This window comes from Haliotis asinina, chromosome 5, assembly GCF_037392515.1.
Source record: "Haliotis asinina isolate JCU_RB_2024 chromosome 5, JCU_Hal_asi_v2, whole genome shotgun sequence".
NCBI lineage: Eukaryota > Metazoa > Mollusca > Gastropoda > Lepetellida > Haliotidae > Haliotis > Haliotis asinina.
Window position 1 is genome coordinate 38,184,322 of NC_090284.1, and position 23,643 is coordinate 38,207,964.

The window sequence follows — 23,643 nt, forward strand, 5'->3', positions numbered from 1 at the left end:
ATGGCTGACTATTACTCATTAAATATTGCTTCAACGATTTCAGATTTTAAACATGTGTAAGAACTCTACAAATACATAGTTAGTTAAGATCAAATTTATTGAATTTATATATTCCGAATAAATGAAGCGATTGTAACGTGGGCGTCACTCTGGAGCCTGAGTCAGAGTGTGACGTCACGCGGGCTTTCCCTGCCGTAAGCTGTAGGCCAACAGTATCGGTCGCTGTACGGAGCGCGACTTCCCGTGACGGGTCTCGGTTGGGGGTGCATATCTGCAGGATTAGCAACCAATCTCGTCGAAAATTGCAAAGTTTTGCACGTGCAGAATAGTTCCAAGAAGAAACTGCAAGCTTCATCTATTGCATTAGATCCAGAACCTTTGCATTTTGGAGCGAGTGAAAGTCCCTTTTTGAAACAGGTGTCTGTCCTCGAATCGTCAGCAACCAGGCACAAATATGCCACTACCAGGTAAGAGGTCAAACCAACATATCGGGTGCATAGCGCTCGTGCATCATCATGCATGCATTTTGCCGGAGTATGCATGCATAACCCTCAAAACGGGATGACCTACATCGCCCTGACCCGATAATGTAAACAATATAATAGACTGTTTATTACTTTGTACAACAAACTTGCTGCATCACAGCCTCGCCGACAGGCGGACCACAGCGCGAAAGAGCAAATACCTATCTCACTGTCTCGGTGCATTGACGTTTGTCTGCAGGTAAAAGTTAAAAATATTGAGCTCCGTTTAAATACAGCTGATTCTGGCCCGATATCGCCCCTTCCCCACCCAATTGCTTTTATTTTGCATGCTGCCATTCATTGCTCTGAAAATCAATTCATGAAATGTTAAATTGAACTTTGATCACATGCCAGAATATCCCTACTCGAGTGATCAATTGATGTGAAGTAATTAGTTGATCTTTATCAATAGGTTGATCTCAATATTGATAAGTTAATCAAAGAATTTTGTCAATATTTTCATGTCAGTCTGATGTCAGCAGACCTGTTAAAATGTTAGAAACAAATGCTGCGAAAGTTCATTAGACTGCATCAAATTGAGTATTCATTTGGAGAGAGTTTTATATTCTTTTGAATTCCTGTTGTCTTGGTGAAATCTGTTATCACTCTTTTCTTGAGTGAAGCAAAAAGTTCTCAAGAGCTCCATATAATGAAACCATAGCACTCTGATAGGAATAAATACGAGAGAACTCTGACCATATATCTGTAAAATTGTGCTGTGAAATAAATCATTAAAAATCAACAAGGCATGAGTAGTTTACAAGATTTGGGAAAGAGTGTATCATTGCAATTTTTACAAAGGAAAAAAAATAAAACCAGTGTTTTTCATCTGCCATTTTCTTTAAATGGGTGGGTGGGGGGGGGGAGGGGGGAAACAAAGATTTTATCCATGGGTTACATACAGCTTTTATATTGGATGATATGTCGTATTAAAGAAGGCCTGGAGTACAATTTCTCAAGGCGATGATGGCCAGAAGTGTCTTCAAAGGTTAACATGAGCTCATGGTCCTGAAATTACCCAAAACATGCTGTGTTTACAAAACGTATGTTTTTCTTCTTCCTTCTTTTGATGTGCCACTAAATATCTTGTGTGATAGTTATTTCTTTTATTGCAGGAAAAAGTAAACTAATAAAGTTGTGCACGGCCATTATTTTCCATGTATTTGTGCAGTCTTTGTGCAAAGTACATTCCCAATTGTTTCACATAATTAAGATTAAATGTGATATCTAACATGTTGTTGTGACTATAATTAAACAACATTGTATGAAATGCAGACTACAACAAACATGGGAAAGAGTAAGAGTGCCTCTGAAATAAAAAATATTTTGAGAGGTATTCCCAATTTATGTGTAAAGTCTTTGCAGTTTGATATCTTTGATGTATCTATTTGACTGAGTGAGTGAGTTTTATGCTGCACTCAGGAATAATCCAGCTATATTGCGATGGTCTGTAAATAATTGAGTCTGGACCACACAATCCAGTGAGCAACAGCATGAGCATCGATCTGCGCAGTTGGGAACTGAGGACTTTTGTAACCAAATCAGCGATCCTAATCCTGTTAGTCACCTCTTTGGACAAGCATAGTCGCCTTGTATGGCAAGCATGGGTTGCTAAAGGCCTATTCTCCCAGGGACCTTCACAGGTCTCTTTCTGGCTGCAGTAATGCTGATGTGACATTAAATTTTAACTCACTAACTTGAGTCTTGAATTAAATATCCATGCATATGGCTTATTGATAATTACGTGCCATGGGTAAGTAACAAGCACTTCAATGCAAGGATTTTTTAGTCCAGATTTTCTTGACGTGATGGAGATAATTAGTATGTTCATCACTGCTAAAGCTAACTCAGAGTAGCTCTGAATGATTTGTGTTGCCACGTTTAATCAGTTACATAATTTAAAAAGTGAAAGTGAGTTGTGATTGGCACAGTTAACTTCCTAAGGCAGTCCGTAAGAATTAGTCTTCAGTAATCCTTGCTTCGTGTGAACGATGGGATTGGGTGGTCAGACTTGCTGACTTGGTTGACACTTCTCATGCAAATCAATGGTCATGCTGTTGATCACTTGATTGTCTGGTCCATGCTGAATTATTTACAGATCACTACCATACAGCTGTAATATTGCTGAGTGTATTGTAAAACTAAAATCGCTCTCTTACAGTTAGTTCTCTGTTTGAGACTTCCATACCAACAGCCCAAATTCCAATTAGTTTTAGTTCACAGAGAATCAGTGAAAACTTTTGAAACAAAGTACACCTTTGAAATGGCTGTTTCCCTGTTGCATTTTATGATATCATCTTGTCATACACATTATTGCCTCAAGTACAATTACCACACTGTTATGTTAGAGTTGTGGTAAACACTTCAATACTGAAGATTAGAGAAAGTTAAGATTGTTAACATTTAGGTATTTCACTGAGCATATGACCTTATTATGTTGCAATGTTTTCTTTAACTACAAGAATTTTATGAACTTTCTGGCACATTTCTTTGGGCTTCCTGGCGGTTAGGTTTTCTCTCCAGTGTTTTGATTATATCATCTTCAACCATATCCATTGTTACCCCTTTTACACTTTTAAAAATTGTACAGCCAGCTACTCAAGTTATTGATAGGGGAAATAACTTCCTTGTCAGTCATGTGAAAAGGATATATTCTTATGCTAGGGGTTTTGATTGCTTCAAGAAACTTAATCTTTTAAACTGTTAAAATAAATATATTTTTGTTGTAGGTGAATTTAACTGTTAAGGATGTGGATCAAAATAATAAGTTATTATGAGCTGTGAAATTGCACATATCATCATCCTTGACATCAAGGCCAAACTTTGAATTACCATGTGTGTGAAAATCTATTGCATGTAACACTAATTGTTTTCAAAAACTAAAACAGTGCACAATAAATTTCTGAGAGACTTATATTTAGTATTGGTATCACCATATACACTGACAGAAATAAACATACCAGTAAACCAAATGGGAACATGTTTGAAGTTACCTTCCATATAATGTACCACTGTGACTGTGATGGTGAGGTAGCCTAGTGGTTAAAGTGTTTGCTGAAGACCCAGATTTGATTCCCAGTAAAATCACAACTTGGTGATTTTGAACGTTGACTGCAGGTCAGTTTGATAGATGTTGAGCATTCCTTCTGTCCAGTAATTAATGCATACAGTAATAAAATAATGCAGGAAATGCTTGTAAAATGTTTTTTTTTGGGTTTCAATAGCAATATGATGAATTTGGCACGCATGATACATGTACAACTCTACCTAGTTGAATATTAAAGCTCATATGAAAAAAATGCACTTGACGCGTGACTTCACAGGAGGACGTTTTGATGTTTTGACAACATTCGTAAATATTCAGTACAAGTACAAACTGTAGTTTTGAAATACAGACTATAATCATTCATACAGACCTCAAATAATGAAATAGCATAAATGATTGTAAAATGTTATGTTTTTCTGAACATCAGTATGTGAAATATTACAGATGTTATATTCAATCACATAGATAATCTTCTACTGCCATAGACATTTCACTTCGTGTATGAATACTGAACCAGCAACATGAAACTTGATATATCTGCAGAACGATTAAATTCAAATTTTTACCAGTATTTCGTATTGGACAAACAAAGCGGAAATTCTCCAGGGTTCGTACAATCTTGGAAAGCCTAGAATTAGGGCATTTAACCTTAAAAGGCCTGCAAAATCTATTTTTGCCTTACAAAGCCTAGAAAAAGACTTAAAACTAATAAAAGCCTTGAATTTTAAGTTAAAGCTTGATGAAGTGGCGATTATGTCTGCTATGTAACATCTACAGACTTGTTGAGGTGTACTGGTCTTAATCCTTGATGTCAGTCTAGGGATGCGTTACAAACTACCAGTCGCTTGCAAGCGATGTTCAGCGATTCGCCTCACAACAGAGTGCTAACTTTCAGCCACTTGCAATCGCATCAATCGCTGGATGAAGTCACTTCATTGTCAAACCAATATGGCAGCGAAGGAAAATTTGAATTTGACAGCTGAACAAAGTTGTTCTGCTGCCAAATTGGCAAAAAAAATGCTTTCTTCCCATAATCCTCGGTTTGTTCAGTGTAGTCATCAACAATCATAAATTCATCACTCGTCATCAAGACTCTCCTAACATGTTCTTTATTAGCACCAGATGAGCAAACCGCAATCACTTGAGAAGCGATAAATGCTTCAAGTTGTTGCAAGCCCAGAATAAGCGATTCATTCGCTTACTCGAAGCGATTTTCGGCTTGCAACACACCCAAGGTAAGGTTGAAATTCTGTACGAATCCTGTTCTTGTCAGCTATGAGAAGGTTTACAACAGAATGTGTAAAGCCGTTCATTTGACAGGTAGTCAGGTTTACAAGGTTGTAAACAAATCAGTTACCTTAGAGATTGTGTCAAAATCAAAACCAGGAAGGAAACACAAACTGGATAGCTTTGATAGTGGTGCCATGCAGTTCATAAGCTATATGAATGCAAAATCCCATGGACATATGCTAAAATACAAGATTTAGTCAAAGATAAAATAAATGTCTCAAAATGAACACTTGTAGCTCTGGTTGAAATGGGGTTCAAGTACACCAAACATGGAGATGACAGAGCTTTGTTTAAAGAAAAGTACTCAATCCTATCTTTGCCATCAGCTTATCTGAGAACAGTTTAAGAATATGGTAATTTTGGGTTTGAAGCAAAATTCCTTGATGAAACCTGGTTTGATAAAACTCACTCAACCCATCGGATGTCGCTTCCTCCAGATTGTTCTATCGCACCAGTTTTACCCAGTGTAAGTAAACTTATCCTCAGTACTTTTCGTTACACTCCACTACTGAGTCTAACAAAACCTTATGGGAGGTCACGTTTGGTAACCTTTGAAACTGACCAATCAGAACACGGCTTACCAAATCGCGAAAGTGGACATTTGCACATACCTTTTGAATTTTTTATCTTGAAAAGGTTTGTACCAGAACGATTCCGAATGCTACTAAGCATACGCTCACTTCCGGGTGATGCACATGGTGTACGATACAACCATGACAACGGTGAGTAAACAGTGGCTGAAAATAGTGTTTTTGACAATATTCAAGGATGTCATCTTGTGGCAATATTAGCGAATGGTAACCATGTCAACAGAAACCCCAAAGCGTATATACTGCAGGTCAAATAACTGTGTTATATGCAGATTTTTTGTTTATATAGAGATCTGTGTCAGTGATTTTGAAAGTTCCTCCAATCCCTAAATAGTAGCCGTCTCATGTTTCATTGGACGGTCATAGGTCCCTCAAAGGTTACCTGACTCGGCTTCTACTAGGTTTTGTTAGACTCAGTGATGGAGTAGAACAAAATACACTAAGACTGAATATACTTAGACTGCAGTTTTACCATAAGGCAAAGGTAGATGCCTGATCATCTTGTATGCTGCTGAACGTAGCAAGGGACTTACATGTACACATGTCTGGTAGACCGCTGAAGGCTGTGTTCTCAAAAATGTCTTCTGTGGGACTGTATTAACATCATCTGAGTTGCATCTGTTTCACTACAGTCCTCCACTAGCAGTCATACTGACACTTGATATTATGAGACAGTACCTGAAATGCACTGCCTATGCATCACGTGAACTCTGTCATTCTGTCTGTCTGCCAGGTGGGTCGCAGTAAAGTTTGTTTCTAAGTTCTAACCATGGAAGTTTTTCAGTATTTTACTAGTAATCGTTATGATAAGGGAATGGTATGTCATGATTGTTCATATACCATATTAGGTTCAGGTGGTGTGAATGATTATACAGGGTTCGTACAATCTTGAAAAACTGTTGAATGTGAGAATTCAGCCTTCAAAAGCCTGGAAATCTATTTCTCCTTAAAAAAGCCTGGGAAAAGCCTTGAATTTTGCTGCCCTTGTAGTAGTTATTTATTCTCTTTGCATGTCTGATGTAATGCAAGTATAGAGTTACTTACCTTGGTATTACATTCAGAAATCTTTGTGTACTACCAAAGATAAGCCGACGCTACCTGAAATCAGAATTTCTTTTTAAACCAAACAATGTAACAGTGCTCAGAAGCCTTGTTTGTTATTATTTTCATTAAGTTTACTTGTCTTATTGGCCTTTATTTTTCCCAGAAAAGCCTTGGAAAAGCCTTAAATTTTATTTTTTTTAAAATCTGTATGAACCCTGTTATATATGAAACATCAACCATTATCAAATAATTGCCAGAAAGCACTTTCCAAGTATTTCTGGCATTACTTTAGTACAGCCTATCTACAGATGATGAAGACTCTTTTTTTTTCAGCTTATTGATAATTTGCATTGCTTGAGCTAGTTACCGCTATTTCAATATGTCACTTGGACAAGTAGTATGTTGTACTCATCCTGCAATATTTTCATTTGACCTCTAAATTGATCAAAGTTAGGTTATCTCTATAATTGTTACCATTTTCTGTAATTAACCATTGAGTTGAGGACATTTCCGTCAGACAGTACAGAGTAATTCAAAGTCACTACCATATACTTTTACCTCAGCCCATTAATCATATTAATGCAGACTTGCTGCACCATGCCTCCTGCACTAAACATGTTATTTTGCATTTGTTTTGGGGTTTGTTTTGTTTGTTTTTTAAAAAAATCCCTTATTCTACTTGGTTATAAAAAAATCAAGCCAACCATCCCTGATAAAAATCTTAGCAAGCTTTCTTCAGACATTGACTCACTTCCTTTTTCACCTTTGAGCAGCAGTAAGGATTCGCTTACAGCCAAAAATATGAAAGATAAGTTTGCCTCTATTGAAATACTAATTTCAAGACCAGTTGCCCCAAATCCCCTTCGGGAATAATTTTTTAGCAGACTGACCAAGTCAAAGTGTACTGTGTATTTATGTTATGATTCTCAGGCACAGCCAGCTCAACTGGCTAGCAAAATTTGGAAACTTTTTTGCACACTGAGTACTGAAAATGTATGATGTATGAACAAATATTTTAGGTTAAATATTTTATTTTAGGACAATTCCCCACATAACATTTTCCCATTTCCCCACAGCTTTTTTTTTAACTATTAGGACATATCCTCACTCAACATAGAATTGTAGTACAATAGATGTGATGGGATTAAGTAATCTGTGCATTAGGGGAATGTAACTATGTTATGGGTATGTTGGTGAAAAAGGTCAGCAAGAGAAAGAGAGAACTGCTTTACACTGCTTTTAGCAATATTCCATTAATGTTACAGTGGGGGACACCAGAAATGGGCTTCATGGATGAACACATGTGGGGAATCAAACCTGAGTAGTCAGCATGACAAGCAAACACTTTAATCACTAGGCTACCCCGATGCCCCAGTCAGTAAGAGAGCCACTGTGAGTGCAGAAAGATGACAATAAACTTGTTAAACTGAGTGAAGTGATAATATAATTTTACACATCTAACGTCTTACCTATGCTAATGCAGTATATACAATACATATAATCTCAGCTTGAATTTGCTCATTATTTGTGATGGGTGTGGGAAATGGTCCATTCAACATCAAACTCAATTTTGGCACATGTATCCAGAGTTTTACGAGCTGTGTCCCTTGAGCAGTGTACCCAACTCACTCACTCACTCACTCACTCACTCCAATTAACATGCAAATGTGAGATCAGTAGAGCTGGCAAAGCTTGTTTGCAAGATCCCAGCCGTGGTGTTTCTGAAAAAGTGTTCACAAAATTCATTCCTGATCTTGAATTTGAAAATATTTGGAACCATCAATTCTGTTTACTAGATCTGCCTCATCATAGTGAGAGCTATTTTCATTTTAATTGTTGCATTTTGGTATGAGTAAAAGTAATATAAAACCTTAATCATGAGATTAGTTGCAGCTGTCTGGTGTAGATTTCATCTGCTGCTAGTCATATGATGCTGAGTTGTGAGTGATGAATCTTTTGTCTTTTTGTGTTGCTATTGACACCATCAAAAACCAATAGATTTCCAATACCCTCTGTCCCAGATCACTTCATGTTCATTGTATGTATGTGAAAAAATAAGCAGTAGGTCAATACACTTGGTTAAAGCTCATGAATGAAATTCCTAAGGAACTCCTACATGGCTGTTAAGTCATAATAAAGGTTGTGTTCTAATAGCTTGTATGGGAATAAATCTTTTAGAAATGAATGGATGGTATTTGTTTCCAGGATTGTTTTCTCGTTCTTTGGAAATATGAATAAATCTATATGTCATATTATTCAAGGGAATTCCCTCAGCAGTATGCCCTTGCTAAGTATCAGCCAATCAAATTGCAGAAGTTAACCATATGCTGCTTAGTCATCCCCAGGCCTGAATGACTGGTTTGAGTTGACTGACTTACTCAGCCAATGAGAAGGCAGCTTTCATAGGATATGAACCAGTGGTCATGTGTTGTAGCTATGTCCTGAGTAAACAAGGCATGCTTCTAGGAAATAGCACTGGGAATTCACACACAACTGACAGGTTGTTTTGTAGCTAGGCATTGTTGTACATCTCTCTGTCACTTTGGAGGTCATTCTAGCTGGATCCATATAGATGCAGCATTTAGAAACTTCGCTGGGGAGTTTGACGATTGATCCAAAGAAGGCAGGAGGCGGGATGAAAAGTCGTAAGTGATCTGTTTATCTGGTTAAGGTGGGGCACTCCTTGTCTTCCCAAACGCATGTGGCTGGTCCACACACGTGGATGGGAAAGTTATCTTGCCCACATGGCAATAGGGCAAGGTATCTGGGTCACAGGGTTGCTGTGGTGCGGTCAAGCAGGACCTGAGTGTACATGAGAAGCTGACCGGGGTCAGTTATTAGCCATGTCTAGCCAGAGGTGACCACTGCCAAATCCTGACTCACCATGCACAAAAGATTCTGGTTTTTGATCAGGCATTGAAACATGGGATGTGAGGATTTGTGATAGTAATTACAGTGGGGTGGTCATATTTGTTCTGCTGACAATGGAGGGACCGGTAGTATCAGCATACCTGAGCATATACTTTTGTATTTGACAACTTGTTTGTTTAACATTCTCCATGGAGTCTGAGATCTTATCTTCATGAGAATATATCTGAGGCATTGCTGCAGAACTGCTCTGATAACCTTGATTTTATTGGGAGAAAATGACACATAATCATTTGCATTTTGTCCTTGGTCAGTGATGGGACTTGGTAAATATGCATAAATAATATGTTATTTTCATTATTTGCAGGGATGTAGGATCCTAAAGGTTACATTGTAGAGGCTCGAAGTCTTTGATTATTTGATATTTGGTGATATCAGCGACCCGTGAACTTTTTTGTAAATTATAGTTGTGGAAAGGATATAGATGATTATAGTACATGTTTATTGCACATACCAGCCAAGGGTAGAAAGCATGAAAATACACCTGGAACAGAAAATATTACAATGTTTGGGGTTCCCAGTGGATATTTATGCAGTTTTGTTTTTATTCTCACCATCTTTCCCTTTCAGATGTGTGTGTACATGCCATGATGCCTTCAGCGGCTATTTTTAGCATTGACATATTGAGGACATGGTCTTTGTAGTTTCATACAAACAAATATTGCCCAAATCTTGTTTGCCAGATTTGGTTGACAGTTTGTTTTCTGTATTTCAACACCTTGTTTAGTGATACACTGTACTCTCCTCTAACCACCAAGTGACAGGCCAGTGACAGGGTTACAGTGAGCTGTGATGATAAAACAAATTGATAACTGAAGAAGCTTGCTATTTGGCTCAATGAAAACGTTATTGTTGTTGCTAAATGCAGCTCCAATGAATTCTTACCGCAAGTGAAACCGCAAGTGTTACATTTTGCAATACTGAATATGTGGTTATGTCTTATTACTCAATGAGGGCTATCACAGCACAGGGCCATTGAACGGATTTCAATGTTTCTGGGTTTTTGCTATCAGATCCTTCTGCTGATAGTCAGCTGACAAGGTGTTTGTGGCTGTGGATATTCTTCCTGAACAGTAGAGGGTGGAGACTTTTACATTGCCAAAGCAGGTGATAATGGAGGCTACTATCAATTGCTCCTGTTAGGTGTTGAGTCACTCATGGGGTTCCTCAACTTTGTGGGATGAGAGGGCTATTCCCAAATCTGTCTTGTGTTGATGGTTGTGTTGAAGCTGATTAATTCTAATGACCCCTTACAGGCAGATGTGGGCCAGGCCATATACAATGCAGGTTCATAAGGTTTCTTCGAGGTTGACGAAGCAGATAAAATTTACCTTTGAAAGTTGAAATCTCTATGCTTCAAGTAGGGAACGTTTTCACAGCTGAGTACATATCATCTAGGAGAATTGACTATTTGCAGAACTCTTCCTTTCGGCAATTATTTCAGTAGATGATTACTGGTTGAGGCTAGTGGATTTGTCATTAAAACTGTCTCTATTTTTTGTTGTTGTCATGTTCAGTACTTAATCATTGTATAACCCAGGCAGGGTGGGGTAATCTAGATTGTTAGTAGGAATCTGCTACCTGATAAGCACCTGATTACAAACTGTTGGTCTTTCTCAGATCAATCTTAATTTTCAGACACATGCTTTTCATTCATGAAACAAAAATGTAAATACACAGAATGAACTACTGGAACTTGAAATGATGATTGTTTCTTATGAATGTTGCGACCCTTCAGCAGGGCTCCAGATAATGGCCGCATCGGTATATATACGGATTAAAAATAAGGACGAGGCAATATGAAAAAAAATAGGGACTGTAGTAAATGTCCTACGGCACTAATGTACGGCCTTAGAATCATCTACAGATGCATTTTTCTGAAAAAGTATTGTTTTATTGTTTATTAGCCTGTTTACACAAGAGTAGCAATATTGTGCATATATAAAATAATTGATATGCCGTTAGATTCCATTCAGTGCTCAAAATGTACTCTTGAGGTTTTCCAGTACTCATGTATTGTAAACATAGGGAGTATACACTAATGATGTTGGAAAATTATCTGGAGCGCTGCCTTCAGTAAAGATTTGTATTGCTAACTGTTAATGACCTGTACTCTGTGATCTCACTGAAGTTGTTTTCTCTTTAATGTGTCAGTATTATACACGTTTGCCTTGACCAACAGGGTAAAACCCTCATTGGAAGCATTGATGAAATCAGAAATCGGGTCACCTTTGATTGCAGTGTAATACTGTATTCCAATGTATATGGTAGCTTGTTATTAAGTCAGAATATCAACCTGATTCTTAGTACAGGAAGGCAGGGAAATTTGAAAACTTTGACCGCGCTTCCTTGGAATAAGTTTTTCTGTGAAAATCTAGTGCAAAGATATGTTCTGAAATGCCTAGCTATTTAAATCTCATTTTGCATGATCTACATGCTTGTCCCTCATTTGAATGGACAAAAAATAAATGCTACAACAAATTTTCATTCTTTGGAAATCAAATGGGGTAAAAATTGCATTGGTGTTGGTTGTGAAAACTGCATTTTGTGTGTATTACACCGTATCATATCTGTACAAGTATGTGTACTGATAAGATTGAACCACAAAAGAAAAGTCAAATTTGTACAATGCATTAACATTATAATGTGTTTTGTTGGTGTCTCCACATCAAAGTGTAACTATTTACTGAGCAGTAACCAATAACACTTGTTTTGTAGAGGCCCACTCCCCAATGACCTGTTTGTGTATGTTAACAAGTACAGATATCTATCTGGTGTAGGGATATAACAGGACCCCCAGTGTTGGTACTCATTGACACTTGACCTGGGTCATGTGACTTGCAGTTTGTCTCCTTGAAAGGAATGCAAAGTACCTTGCAGGTGTTGTGTTGCATATTTTGTTATGGAAGTCTGTCTGATTGGTCACAGTTTCGTTGTTATCTCAAGTGAATGAGTTTAAATTTGAAGTCACGTCTGCATTACTTTAGCCGTGTCATGACTGTAACTGTAGTGCCCATTGGAGTTACGTTTAGGCCCAAATAATTTGTTTCATGTTTATAGTATCTCAAGTGTGTTATTGCTCCAATACAAAAGAGTTAAAGGTCACATGCAACCAAAAAATCAAACATAATTAAAACACATTTATCACTTATTCATGACATATAATATACATTGCTGCTTTTAAAAAAATCAAATAAACACAATTATAAGCGTACAATCGCGATTCAAAAGTGCAATATTTTGTACTTGGGCTTACGTCCCCCGAAACGAAGCCCTCGGGAAACCGAACCCAGTCATAGCTGGTGGATATGCACTCAAGTGTAACGACGGCTTCCGATTGGCTGTTTCATTTGCTGATATGCTGAGGGTTCATTGTGTGTACAGAAAGATGATCTGTTTGATGGGCATTTTAAAAGTATAGCCAGTCACAAGAAAGTAAGATTCTTTATGGATAACAACTTCTTTTTGTGTACTTGATGTGTCGTTGCAGTATGGATTCATATACTGTTGTCAAACAAAATCATATACACGAAAAAAAGTCGTTATCCATGAAGAATGTATATGGAGATGTTGGGTTTGGAAAATACATTTTCTCTGAATTTGCGCTCGATCCAATAAAAAATCATGTCAGTAGAGATGGTAAACTACTGCGTGGCTGGAATCTGTCATTCGCCCAAGTACAAAGCAGGACTTGAAAATGACAAGAGTTTTCACCAGTTTCCGTCAGATCCAGTCATCCGAAAAAAATGAATGTAGTTTGTTTGCAACCCACAGACATAAAAACATGTGATGTGTATCACACGTGCCTAATTACATAATGTGGCAGACACGGGACTCGGGTGCACGAGTCATAAATCGACATATTTTCTTTATGTCGAATAGTCTGATAGGTGTTAAGTTCAAATTGCATGTGGTCAATGATTGAAGCTGTGTATTGCATGTTGTCTTTAGCAGACAGGCAGACAGACATATAGGTGTGAATAAACCAGACATTGAGCTTTCTCTGTGACAGAGACTGCTTACCACAATCAACAAGTTGTTTTACGTAACGAGTAGATTATTTACATGCGTTATGGACGCAGCGCAGCACAGCTGTTGAAACCAGTTTTCCCCCCAGCGCTGGGGGGAATTTAGTGAAACGTTTGAACTCCGATTTCGCGGGCTTTTTTTTCATCGCGTTTTTTTTTTCAACTTTATAGGTTGAATTGGCATTTTTTATGATTTGTTTCGGTAAGTGCATACCGAAAGGTACCAGAATCTGCAAAGTTGTGTTTTACGTTGCATGTGACCTTTAAAGCACAAGTAATTTCCTGGGAAAATTGAAGTTGAAGAACATTGCAACATTGTGAAAAGAAAATCGTTTTTTTTATGGAGTTAAAATATAACAGTATGGCGGATTCATGGGGAATTCTCTTCCCCAATATGGGAGCAACTGAAAACTTATGTTTTAATACTCTTGTAATAAATGTTTCAACACCATGAAGATGTTGCAGATTAGCTTAAGTAAAACTGAAAACATAAATATTTATAGGTCAGGTCCTGTCTTTTCATCATGGTTGTTTTTATGACCAGTTGTTGAATCAAGTTGTAGTATCTGGATTTTGTAGTCATTGTATAACCATGGTACTCCCCATGGTAAGATATGTACCTATGATGTATCTTCAGGTCATGCCAATTATCACACAGAAACACCCACTGGAAGCTATTTATAGATGTATTGATGCCAAATTTATGTTTCCAGCTGAATCTAGATGTGTCGGACTGACGCACACAGAAGTATTTTGGGAGTCATTACTTGTCACTCTGCATCCAATGTTGGTGGATTCTTTATAATGCGTGGTTTGATTTACATGCAGGATTAGAAAGATGTAATTATGAATTGAGAGGTCTTTTTTGTTCGACAACAACATGTTTTGATGAGTCTTTTCATCGCTTAGTAGTTGTTTGTATCCCTATCATTGACAGGAACTAAAGATATTGACTAACAACAGCTTTGTTCCTTGACAAGTGCACCAGGATGTAGCAGACTTACTGGTACAAGTTTTTTTCTTCATGTCTGTTTCTCTGATCTCTGTGTGGTGAAGATGTTAAGCACATACATGTTTGGTTATTTGGGATTTTCAGTACATTAAATGGGATGCAGACCTACGAATAAATTTTGTTTTGTGTCTTAAAGTATAGTATATGCTATTATTTAAATGAATTATTGAAGAAAGATATGTAAAAATCAAAAATTGTTTGAAACTAATTATTTTGGCAGTAATCAATGAATGAGTTTAGTTTTCAGTCCCAATCAGCAAACTTCCAGCTCTATGGCAGTGGTCTGTAAATAATCAAGTCTGAACCCAGACAATCCAGTGATCAGCAGCATTTGCATCGATCTATAAATCAGCAACATTTGGCTTTAAACTTCATTAGGTTTGCTTTTGTTGTATATATTTTCAAATTCACTTTCTTACGACATTTAATGAAAACATGTTTGATTTACTCTAGTTTTAGACAGTTAGGTTCATGATGAAAACTAAAAGAAAGAAAGAGTTTTATGATTCTGGGAAAGCACTTTCTTTTCCTTGAAATTTCAGCCAAACATATTTGTCATGGCATTTTCTACAGACCTCTGATTATTTACTGTACATGAAAGTATGTAGCTCCTACAAAACATGCATTGCTTTAGTGTTACCGTGTGAACCCCTACTGTATGCAGTATGCATAACCAATCAATGTCTCCGCTTCATGCATGAATTACCCGGTGATTACTCAGCCTGGCAGCAAATGAGTCTAGTTTTAAGCATCACTCACCAATATTCCAGCTATTGTAGCGGTCTAAATAATCAAGTCTCCACAAGGCAATCCAGTGAACAACAGCATGAGCATCGATCTGCACAATTGGGAACTGATGACATGTGTAAACCACCCGATGCTGTTAGTCGCTTTTTGTGGCAAACCTGTGTTGCTGAAGACCTACTCCGTACATGATACATGCTTTAGTATTGCACAGAATCTGTACATCTCATGGTATATCCTGTATAGATTTGTCTTGATGCATATACCATTTGCTTGAAATAACAGATCAATCAACTGCTCTGATTTACATGTTCCATCCATTGATATCTGCTTGCCCAAGTAAATAGCTTCTGCTGGAAACTCTATTGTGTCACAGTGAAGTGCAGTGTTATGCCATCAATAATTCAGACTAGCATCATCACATTCACTTAAACCTGCACCCATTGGGATTATTGGATAGAGACAGTGTCTAGTAACCTCCATGTGTTGTGAATACCAGATATGAGTTTGTGTTATCAACTGTATAAAGGTCTTCATGGAAAAATACCCATTGCCACCTGCAGGACTAAATGTGTTGGCCCAGTGTTGTAGTCATAATGTTGACAACTGGTCTGCTAAGATCCAGACAAATGCCTGTTATTGATGCCCAGACACATCCCCTACCATATTGCTTTCCCATAGCTGTAGTTGGTACTGATACTATTGACCACTGTTTTAAGGTCCAGACACAGGTCCTACCATGTTGTCTAAGGCTCAGACATAGGTCCTTCCATGTTGTCTAAGGCCCAAACACAGGTCCTACCATATTGTATTAGGTCCTGACATAGCTCCTACCATATTGTCTAAGGCCCAGATACAGGTCCTACCATATTGTGTAAGGTCTAGGCACAGGTCCTTCCAAAAGCATGTCCCACCATATTAGGAGGACGTATGGCTGCATAAAGGCGGTGTGGTCAAACCAAGCATTCTCATTGGTTGGCGCTTGCTGTTGTCCATAATTTGTGCCAAGATCGTTCAGTTGAGGGTCAAAATCGGGTTTCAGTGAACTTATAGAAATAACAATAAAGATTTGGTAGGTGTTATGAGTGGTGGTCGATAGGCCAATCACCCATGATTATGTTTAGATGAAGTTTTAATTGATTGCATGCGATAGTAGCAATCGGCAAAGTACACCAAAGTGTCCGGCCTTGTCTAAATATATTTTGCTGTGAAGCCTTTCAAATCAGGGTCATCTCAAATGTTCATATTTTTTTTAAAAATCTTTAATCCTCGTAATGACACGAGCACCTGTGGCAATGCATGGTTACTGCAGTCTTTGATTCTCAGACTTTTGTTACCATGCACTTGTTTTCAGTGCAGTTGTACTCATTGACTGTTGGGGCAAGTCGGCAGCTCAGCTGGGATGTACATAAGTGTATGGGAGTAGTCATGTGGCAGTGACATATTGATTGACAAATAACTACAGCACGTAGTATAAGCAAGGAGTCACCTCAACTGCATTTTCCCTCTTGTGAGTTTTGTGCAAGAGCATGTCACAGATGGTGATTGGTCTGGTCCCATCATTACCTTCATAGTTGCACCAAGTGGTTCAGTCTTCATATATCACATGATAGCTGATTCCTCACACTGCTCCAAACAAGGTGCAGTCAAGTTTTTAGTTCACTTTAAAATTCAAGTCAGATTACATGATATTATGTCTGTGATAAGGTTTTACTGGATAATTATCAGGTAGCCTTTTTTAAATTTTCAGTGTCCGCTAGTCAAAAACAATCTAAGCAGTTTAAGCAACTTTGTTTTGTACTCAAACTGTAGAATCAAAAGTACCCAAAAGGAGACATTACTCTGGGTTCTACTATGAACTGGTCCAAATGTCTTATTGCTGTAGTGTATTCTGGTTCATTTAACTTTACACATATGACTTATTGTCCCTCTTCATCTCAAGGGTCAGAGTTGCTATTTGTTAAACATTCACATGTTACTGAAGGGTCATAGGGAGGTTGCTGTTTGTTAAACATTCACATGTTACTGAAGGGTCATAGGGAGGTTGCTGTTTGTTAAACATTCACATGTTACTGAAGGGTCATAGGGAAGTTGCTGTTTGTTAAACATTCACATGTTACTGAAGGGTCATAGGGAGGTTGCTGTTTGTTAAACATTCACATGTTACTAAAGGGTCGACCCGTGAAGGTCCCGGGGTAGAATAGGCCTTCAGCAACCCATGCTTGCCATAAAAGGTGACTATGCTTGTCGTAAGAGGCGACTAATGGGATCGGGTGGTCAGACTAGCTGACTTGGTTGACACATGTCATCGGTTCCCAATTGCGCAGATCGATGCTCATGTTGTTAATCACTGGATTGTCTGGTCCAGACTCGATTATTTACAGACCGTCGCCATATAGCTGGAATATTGCTAAGTGCGACGTAAAACTAAACTCACTCACTCACTCACTCACTACTGAAGGGTCATAGGGAAGTTGCTGTTTGTTAAATATTCACATGTTACTGAAGGGTCATAGGGAAGTTGCTGTTTGTTAAACATTCACATGTTACTGAAGGGTCATAGGGAGGTTGCTGTTTGTTAAACATTCACATGTTACTGAAGGGTCATAGGGAAGTTGCTGTTTGTTAAACATTCACATGTTACTGAAGGGTCATAGGGAGGTTGCTGTTTGCTAAACATTCACATGTTACTGAAGGGTCATAGGGAGGTTGCTGTTTGCTAAACATTCACATGTTACTGAAGGGTCATAGTGAGTTTGCTGTTTGTTAAACATTCACATGTTACTGAAGGGTCATAGGGAATTTGCTGTTTGCTAAACATTCACATGTTACTGAAGGGTCATAGGGAATTTGCAGTTTGCTAAACATTCACATGTTACTGAAGGGTCATAGGGAGGTTGCTGTTTGTTAAACATTCACATGTTACTGAAGGGTCATAGGGAAGTTGCAGTTTGCTAAACATTCACATGTTACTGAAGGGCCATAGGGAGGTTGCTGTTTGTTAAACATTCACATGTTACTGAAGGGTCATAGGGAAGTTGCTGTTTGTTAAACATTCACATGTTACTGAAGGGTCATAGGGAAGTTGCTGTTTGTTAAACATTCACATGTTACTGAAGGGTCATAGGGAGGTTGCTGTTTGTTAAACATTCACATGTTACTGAAGGGTCATAGGGAAGTTGCTGTTTGTTAAACATTCACATGTTACTGAAGGGTCATAGGGAGGTTGCTGTTTGCTAAACATTCACATGTTACTGAAGGGTCATAGGGAGGTTGCTGTTTGCTAAACATTCACATGTTACTGAAGGGTCATAGTGAGTTTGCTGTTTGTTAAACATTCACATGTTACTGAAGGGTCATAGTGAGTTTGCTGTTTGTTCTATTAGATTCTGGTATGAGTGGTTGTGGGCTTGTTTTGTACATCCTTGCTTCACCCAGGGGGATGCAGATTATCAACTAGGCAGACAGTCCCTTGGGTGTCTTGAGCAGAGTACATCATAATCATCACAGGAAACACAAAGTGGCTGCATCTAGCCCTGCAAGGACTGTTCTGTGGTTCAATGTGGTGAAAATGTACCTGGCTAGAGGCCCATCACAGCTGGGGAGATCACCACTCAGCAGTGACCTGGCTTATTGTGTGTCAGTGTGGCCTACTGACCTACTTGTCAATCTAGGCCACCACACAAGAACCAGTATTCACAGCAGTTGATAACTGAACTTTTGGCAAGCTGGGGATTTAGCACATTTCTCAACTTTATTCATGCACTTTTTATTTGTTGTTATACTTTTCAAAATATTTGAGCATGTGATTCATAAACACTGACCAGAATGGAACTATCTTCATATTCAGGAAGAAAAGCATATTTGTCTTTGTTATGATGCCCATTTTGTTCTGTTGAGAACACTTAAAAGTTTGATTATCTCCTTTCCACTCTAAGCGCATGCATGCACGCACACACACAGCTGAACAGACACAACTTGCATTGATTTTCATGAACCGATTATGATTGTGGAGTATTGTGGGGCCCATATTTTGGTATTGTCAGTAACTAGCGAAACAAATTTGTGTCTAGAAGCTTGTGGATGATAAAGTTAATGTTTCACGAATATTTCATTATGCTGAAATACAATAGAAATTTTGACCCGTGAAGGTCCCGGGGTAGAATAGGCCTTCAGCAACCCATGCTTGCCATAAAAGGTGACTATGCTTGTCATAATAGGCCTCTAACGGGATCAGGTGGTCAGACTCGCTGACTTGGTTGACATGTCATCGGTTCCCAATTGTAATGATCAATGCTCATGCTGTTGATCACTGGATTGTCTGGTCCAGACTCAGTTATTTACAGATCGCCGCCATATGGCTGGAATATTGCTGAATACATCGTAAAACTAAAGTCACTCACTCACTCAGAAATTTTTGAGTTTGTGCTAACAATTGCATATCTCACAAGTGAGGCTTGTGAGTCGGGACTGTTCAGTGAGTAAGCTGCATTGCTGAGTCAGAATTTAGGAAATGCTGTCAATTTTTGCATATTATTATCAGCTGTTAGTCTGGATAACTGAAAAAGAATATCAATACTAACATGTTCGTGAAGTTACAAGCTTTTCTTTTCATAATGTAAAATAAGAAATAAGTCATGAGGCATTATTCACTCAAAAAAATAAAAAAGAACACTAAAAAAGTAGCAACTTATTCATGAGTATTTCATGACAGTATCAGTTGTCCAAGCAGCAACACATGGAATATGCCTGTAGGTTATCTGTCAATTCATTCATTTTATAACTCTGATGTGGGCGTGTAACAGCAAGCTGACTTGTTGGAAGCCATGAGACTTGAGATATGCTCATATAAGGCCTGCATACACTCCACTGCCTAATATAGCCAAGAATACTATCAACCTGGGTAATGGTTAGAAATAGCAGCTCAGGGACTTAGGTCTGGGGGCAACGTATTAATAGCAGACTGATAACACAATTATATCTGCACTGCAAAGTGAAGAATGGATAATTTAATCTGTTTGTCATGTGGCTATGTTAACAATCTTCCCAGATATAACTTTGTGCAGAAATTGTGACCAGACTTAACAGAAATGTATGTTCATCTGGCACCTGATCAGCTGCTTTAGAATCTCCTGGTTCTTTTTCTACGGATCTGTGGAAGTTGAATTTAGACAAAGATGGTGAGGGATATTTGATTGGGGAAGGATTGATCATAAAAATCATGGTTCTTAGTGCTTGAAGGAATTCAAATCTGTCCTGGATTGTATTACATAAATGGTTATGTTTATAAAATCTATATCAGTCTGTTTCATACTTCCTGATCTGTTAGCTTCTCATCATCCTTGAAATTGCACTTATATCTGTCCTAAAATACCAGTCATTCTTGAAATTGAATCTATGCGCATTATCTTACTGGAGCCATGCTGACATGCACCATAAATAGAGTAGCTAATTAATTCTTTCATGATTGAATGTTGCCATTTTTCGAAAATTTTATGTGAACCAAGAATCTCTTACAAGATACCATTTCACGGTTGTGTGATGAATATTACATCTGTTAGGGAGATTTTGGAAATGTCTGGCTTCATACTAGATGTCCAATTTGATTATCTGTTCTTCATAATTAGATCAAGAAACAGGAGTATTTTATAACACAAGTGCTGTGATGAGGTTGTAAGGTATTGCATTTCTTCTAGCCACACCAGAACTTTAAAACGATTGTTCTTCTGTAGTTCGCTGCTGTAATAAGTGCTCTGGATGTCTTAACATTTGTTTTAAAGCCATGCAAAAGATACATTCATTTTCCACAGATCTGCACTGAAGCTGACTATCCTGAATCTTTGCAACTAATAAATGCAAGGCAGTTACACATTATCTCTCGCCACTCATGATGGTTTTGTGTCAAGTCTGTACATAAGAAAACATTAGCCATCATATGTTATGTAAATTTTTCATCATGTCTGTAAAGATCACCTATTACTGATTGGTCGAGATGGTCAATAGAGCTCTTTTGAGCAGGCAGTTTTATCTAGCAAACATATTTTGTGTAAAACCTTTTATGGTGTGAATCATTGGTAGATCTGTGGTTGTGAATATCCCATTCACAGAATTCCTCAGAATGACCTGATTTCAAGTGATTTTATATTTTACGGATATTGAAAGTACCGGTTGCTCATTTGTCTTAAATATCACCTCATTTTGCATTTAGGCTTTTTGTGTTCATAAGGAAATGATTCAGTCATGTACAAAAACATGAACGACTGACTTACCCGAGATTTCCTGCATGCAGTTACATTTCCCTCCAACTGTAGATTTACGTAACTCCTGACACATGGGCATGCTAGTTGAATAGTCCCCAGATTCTTGTGTTAACAGCTTATTTCACAGACCATCAAACTGATGAAACTGATACTTGCCTTCAGTTTCAGTCCTTGGTTTGACTGAGCCATAATGGATCAGACACAGGCTTCTGTGATGAAGGTGGAATATTTACAACGTCACATTGACATCCTCTGACTATTATCATGTTCCAAGACAATCTGTTTGTTATTGTTGGGATCACAGATCGGTCTGCTTTCTGCTCATTCCTATTAAAATCTGATTTAGTTGTTGCTAACACAAATATCTAAAGACCTCCCACTATGTGTCATGTCGCATTGCTCAGCACTAGTCTAACTAGCAGAATATGTTATATAACCATAAACCTTCACGAGGTGAACATGGCATACTCCAGTTTGTACAACTTACTTCTGACATAACCACAACACACCAAACATTGTCTTTGTTCCACCTCAGTGGGATATATAAACATTTGAAATGGAAGACACTTATCATAATCCCTGGGAAGTACTAAAAAGTACTGACAGATCCAGGAATGGAAGTGTCCTTCTCAAGATTAGTGCCATAAAGTCTACTTTCCAATCAACTAAAGTTGACTCCTTGTTTGTTGTTTAATTCGTCCATTTAAAGGTACCTCTGACATGACCAGTGATGGGTTGTCTTCCCATCTTTCTGTAGCAGTTGTGAGCATTATGATGTGATTTTCATGTCAGTCCTTGTATTTTATCCATATGGCCTGGTAACCCTTGAAAGTTCATCATCAAGTCTGTAGGACAGTTGAAAAAAAGAACAGAAAAACTATAAAGTCAGTTCACACCGTGTCATCATGTTCAAAGTTTGTAAATAAAAGCTACCAAGTGAATCTGAAGTATCAGAGCCAAAATATATGATCATGTTCATATATCTAAGATCTGAGGTGGTGCTAAAAGTATGGTTTAGAGGTGGAGACTTTAGATTTACAATACCTGGTATATTACCTGAGGTGAAATAGAGCCTAGCCACCAATTTTAGTTGCCAGTAGCTATTTTCTTCCTAATGTCAAGTATAACCTAAAGGATAGTAGCCTTTCTGGCATTTTGTTATATGTTCCTGTGTGTATTTATATTCAGGTTAGTGCATGCTCTAGGTCCTGCCACTGCTCAATGTAAACTACATAAGTAAATGTGAAAATATTGAGCTTATTGCAGAGATATTTTTCCAGTCTTGTTTGAAGACTGATAAGTCTCCATTATGAATCTTGTTTTTTTATTTTTAATAAATTAGTAAATACAGATAACGCATGTACATATTTTCCTTTAAAACATGGGTATTTCTGCAAGGATGGATATTAACCATGAATGTTTCAAATTCCTCAAGCCATTAGATACCTCCAAAGTAGCAGAACTGGTGACAAATGCCAAATTCAATCTTAGTTTCATAGGATCCAGTAGATACAGTGCATTTCAGAGCAACTGTCAGTATCTGTCATGACTGCTAGTTATCATGAGCTTTGCATGTTCAAAACAAAGCAATCTTTGCACTATAGTTTGGTAGTTGGTTCTATCACTCAGGTCACATTGTGCAAGTGCATACTGAGCCCAGTACTTTTCAGAGTTGTCCATGCGCAGTCAGGTTCCAGTGATTGGGTTCAAATGCCAGATTTGCTGTGTGTATGTTCTTGGTTTGTCATCAGCATGGCTGTGCTATAGGTTTAACAGATATGACAAGTGTACATGACCAGTTCAGCCTCCCACTAGCAAACAGACCATGTGAATTGAATGCTGTTTGAAGTGTTTAAACTACTATTAAAACTTACTGTTTGAAGATGTTTGTCTCATTCTGTTTCTTTTGTTCTAGGGAGGGCACGGCTTCCTAAGATCACCCTGCCCGAAAACCCACCTGCAAGTCCACAGTAAGTCATTCATGTATTGTGAGGTTTGCCTGACGTACTAGCTAATCGTGTATGTTTGATTCAATTTTGGGGTTAAAATGTGCAGACAAAATAATCATCAGTAAGACAAAACTGTATGATACTTTGTGTTACATGGAACAGTGGAGGTGGATGACAAGTGTCTTTGTACAAATCCTGGAATGCAGATCCATTTGCAGCAAACCCAGG

General features: G+C 38.0%; 1 protein-coding gene across 2 annotated transcripts in view; it reads left to right on the forward strand.

The window, feature by feature from the left end:
- Positions 1 to 194: 194 nt before the first annotated feature.
- The window catches only part of LOC137284343 (dual specificity mitogen-activated protein kinase kinase 6-like), a 34,995-nt gene continuing 11,546 nt past the window's right edge, over positions 195 to 23,643 (forward strand). The window contains exons 1-2 of one of the 2 annotated variants that reach the window (XM_067816118.1): positions 195 to 467; positions 23,382 to 23,436. In XM_067816118.1, the coding sequence (XP_067672219.1) occupies positions 455 to 467; positions 23,382 to 23,436 (68 nt within the window). In that variant the 5' untranslated portion in view covers positions 195 to 454. Of the gene's footprint in view, positions 468 to 8,924; positions 9,140 to 23,381; positions 23,437 to 23,643 lie in introns of those variants that run through there. The other variant, XM_067816117.1, reaches the window with a different exon arrangement.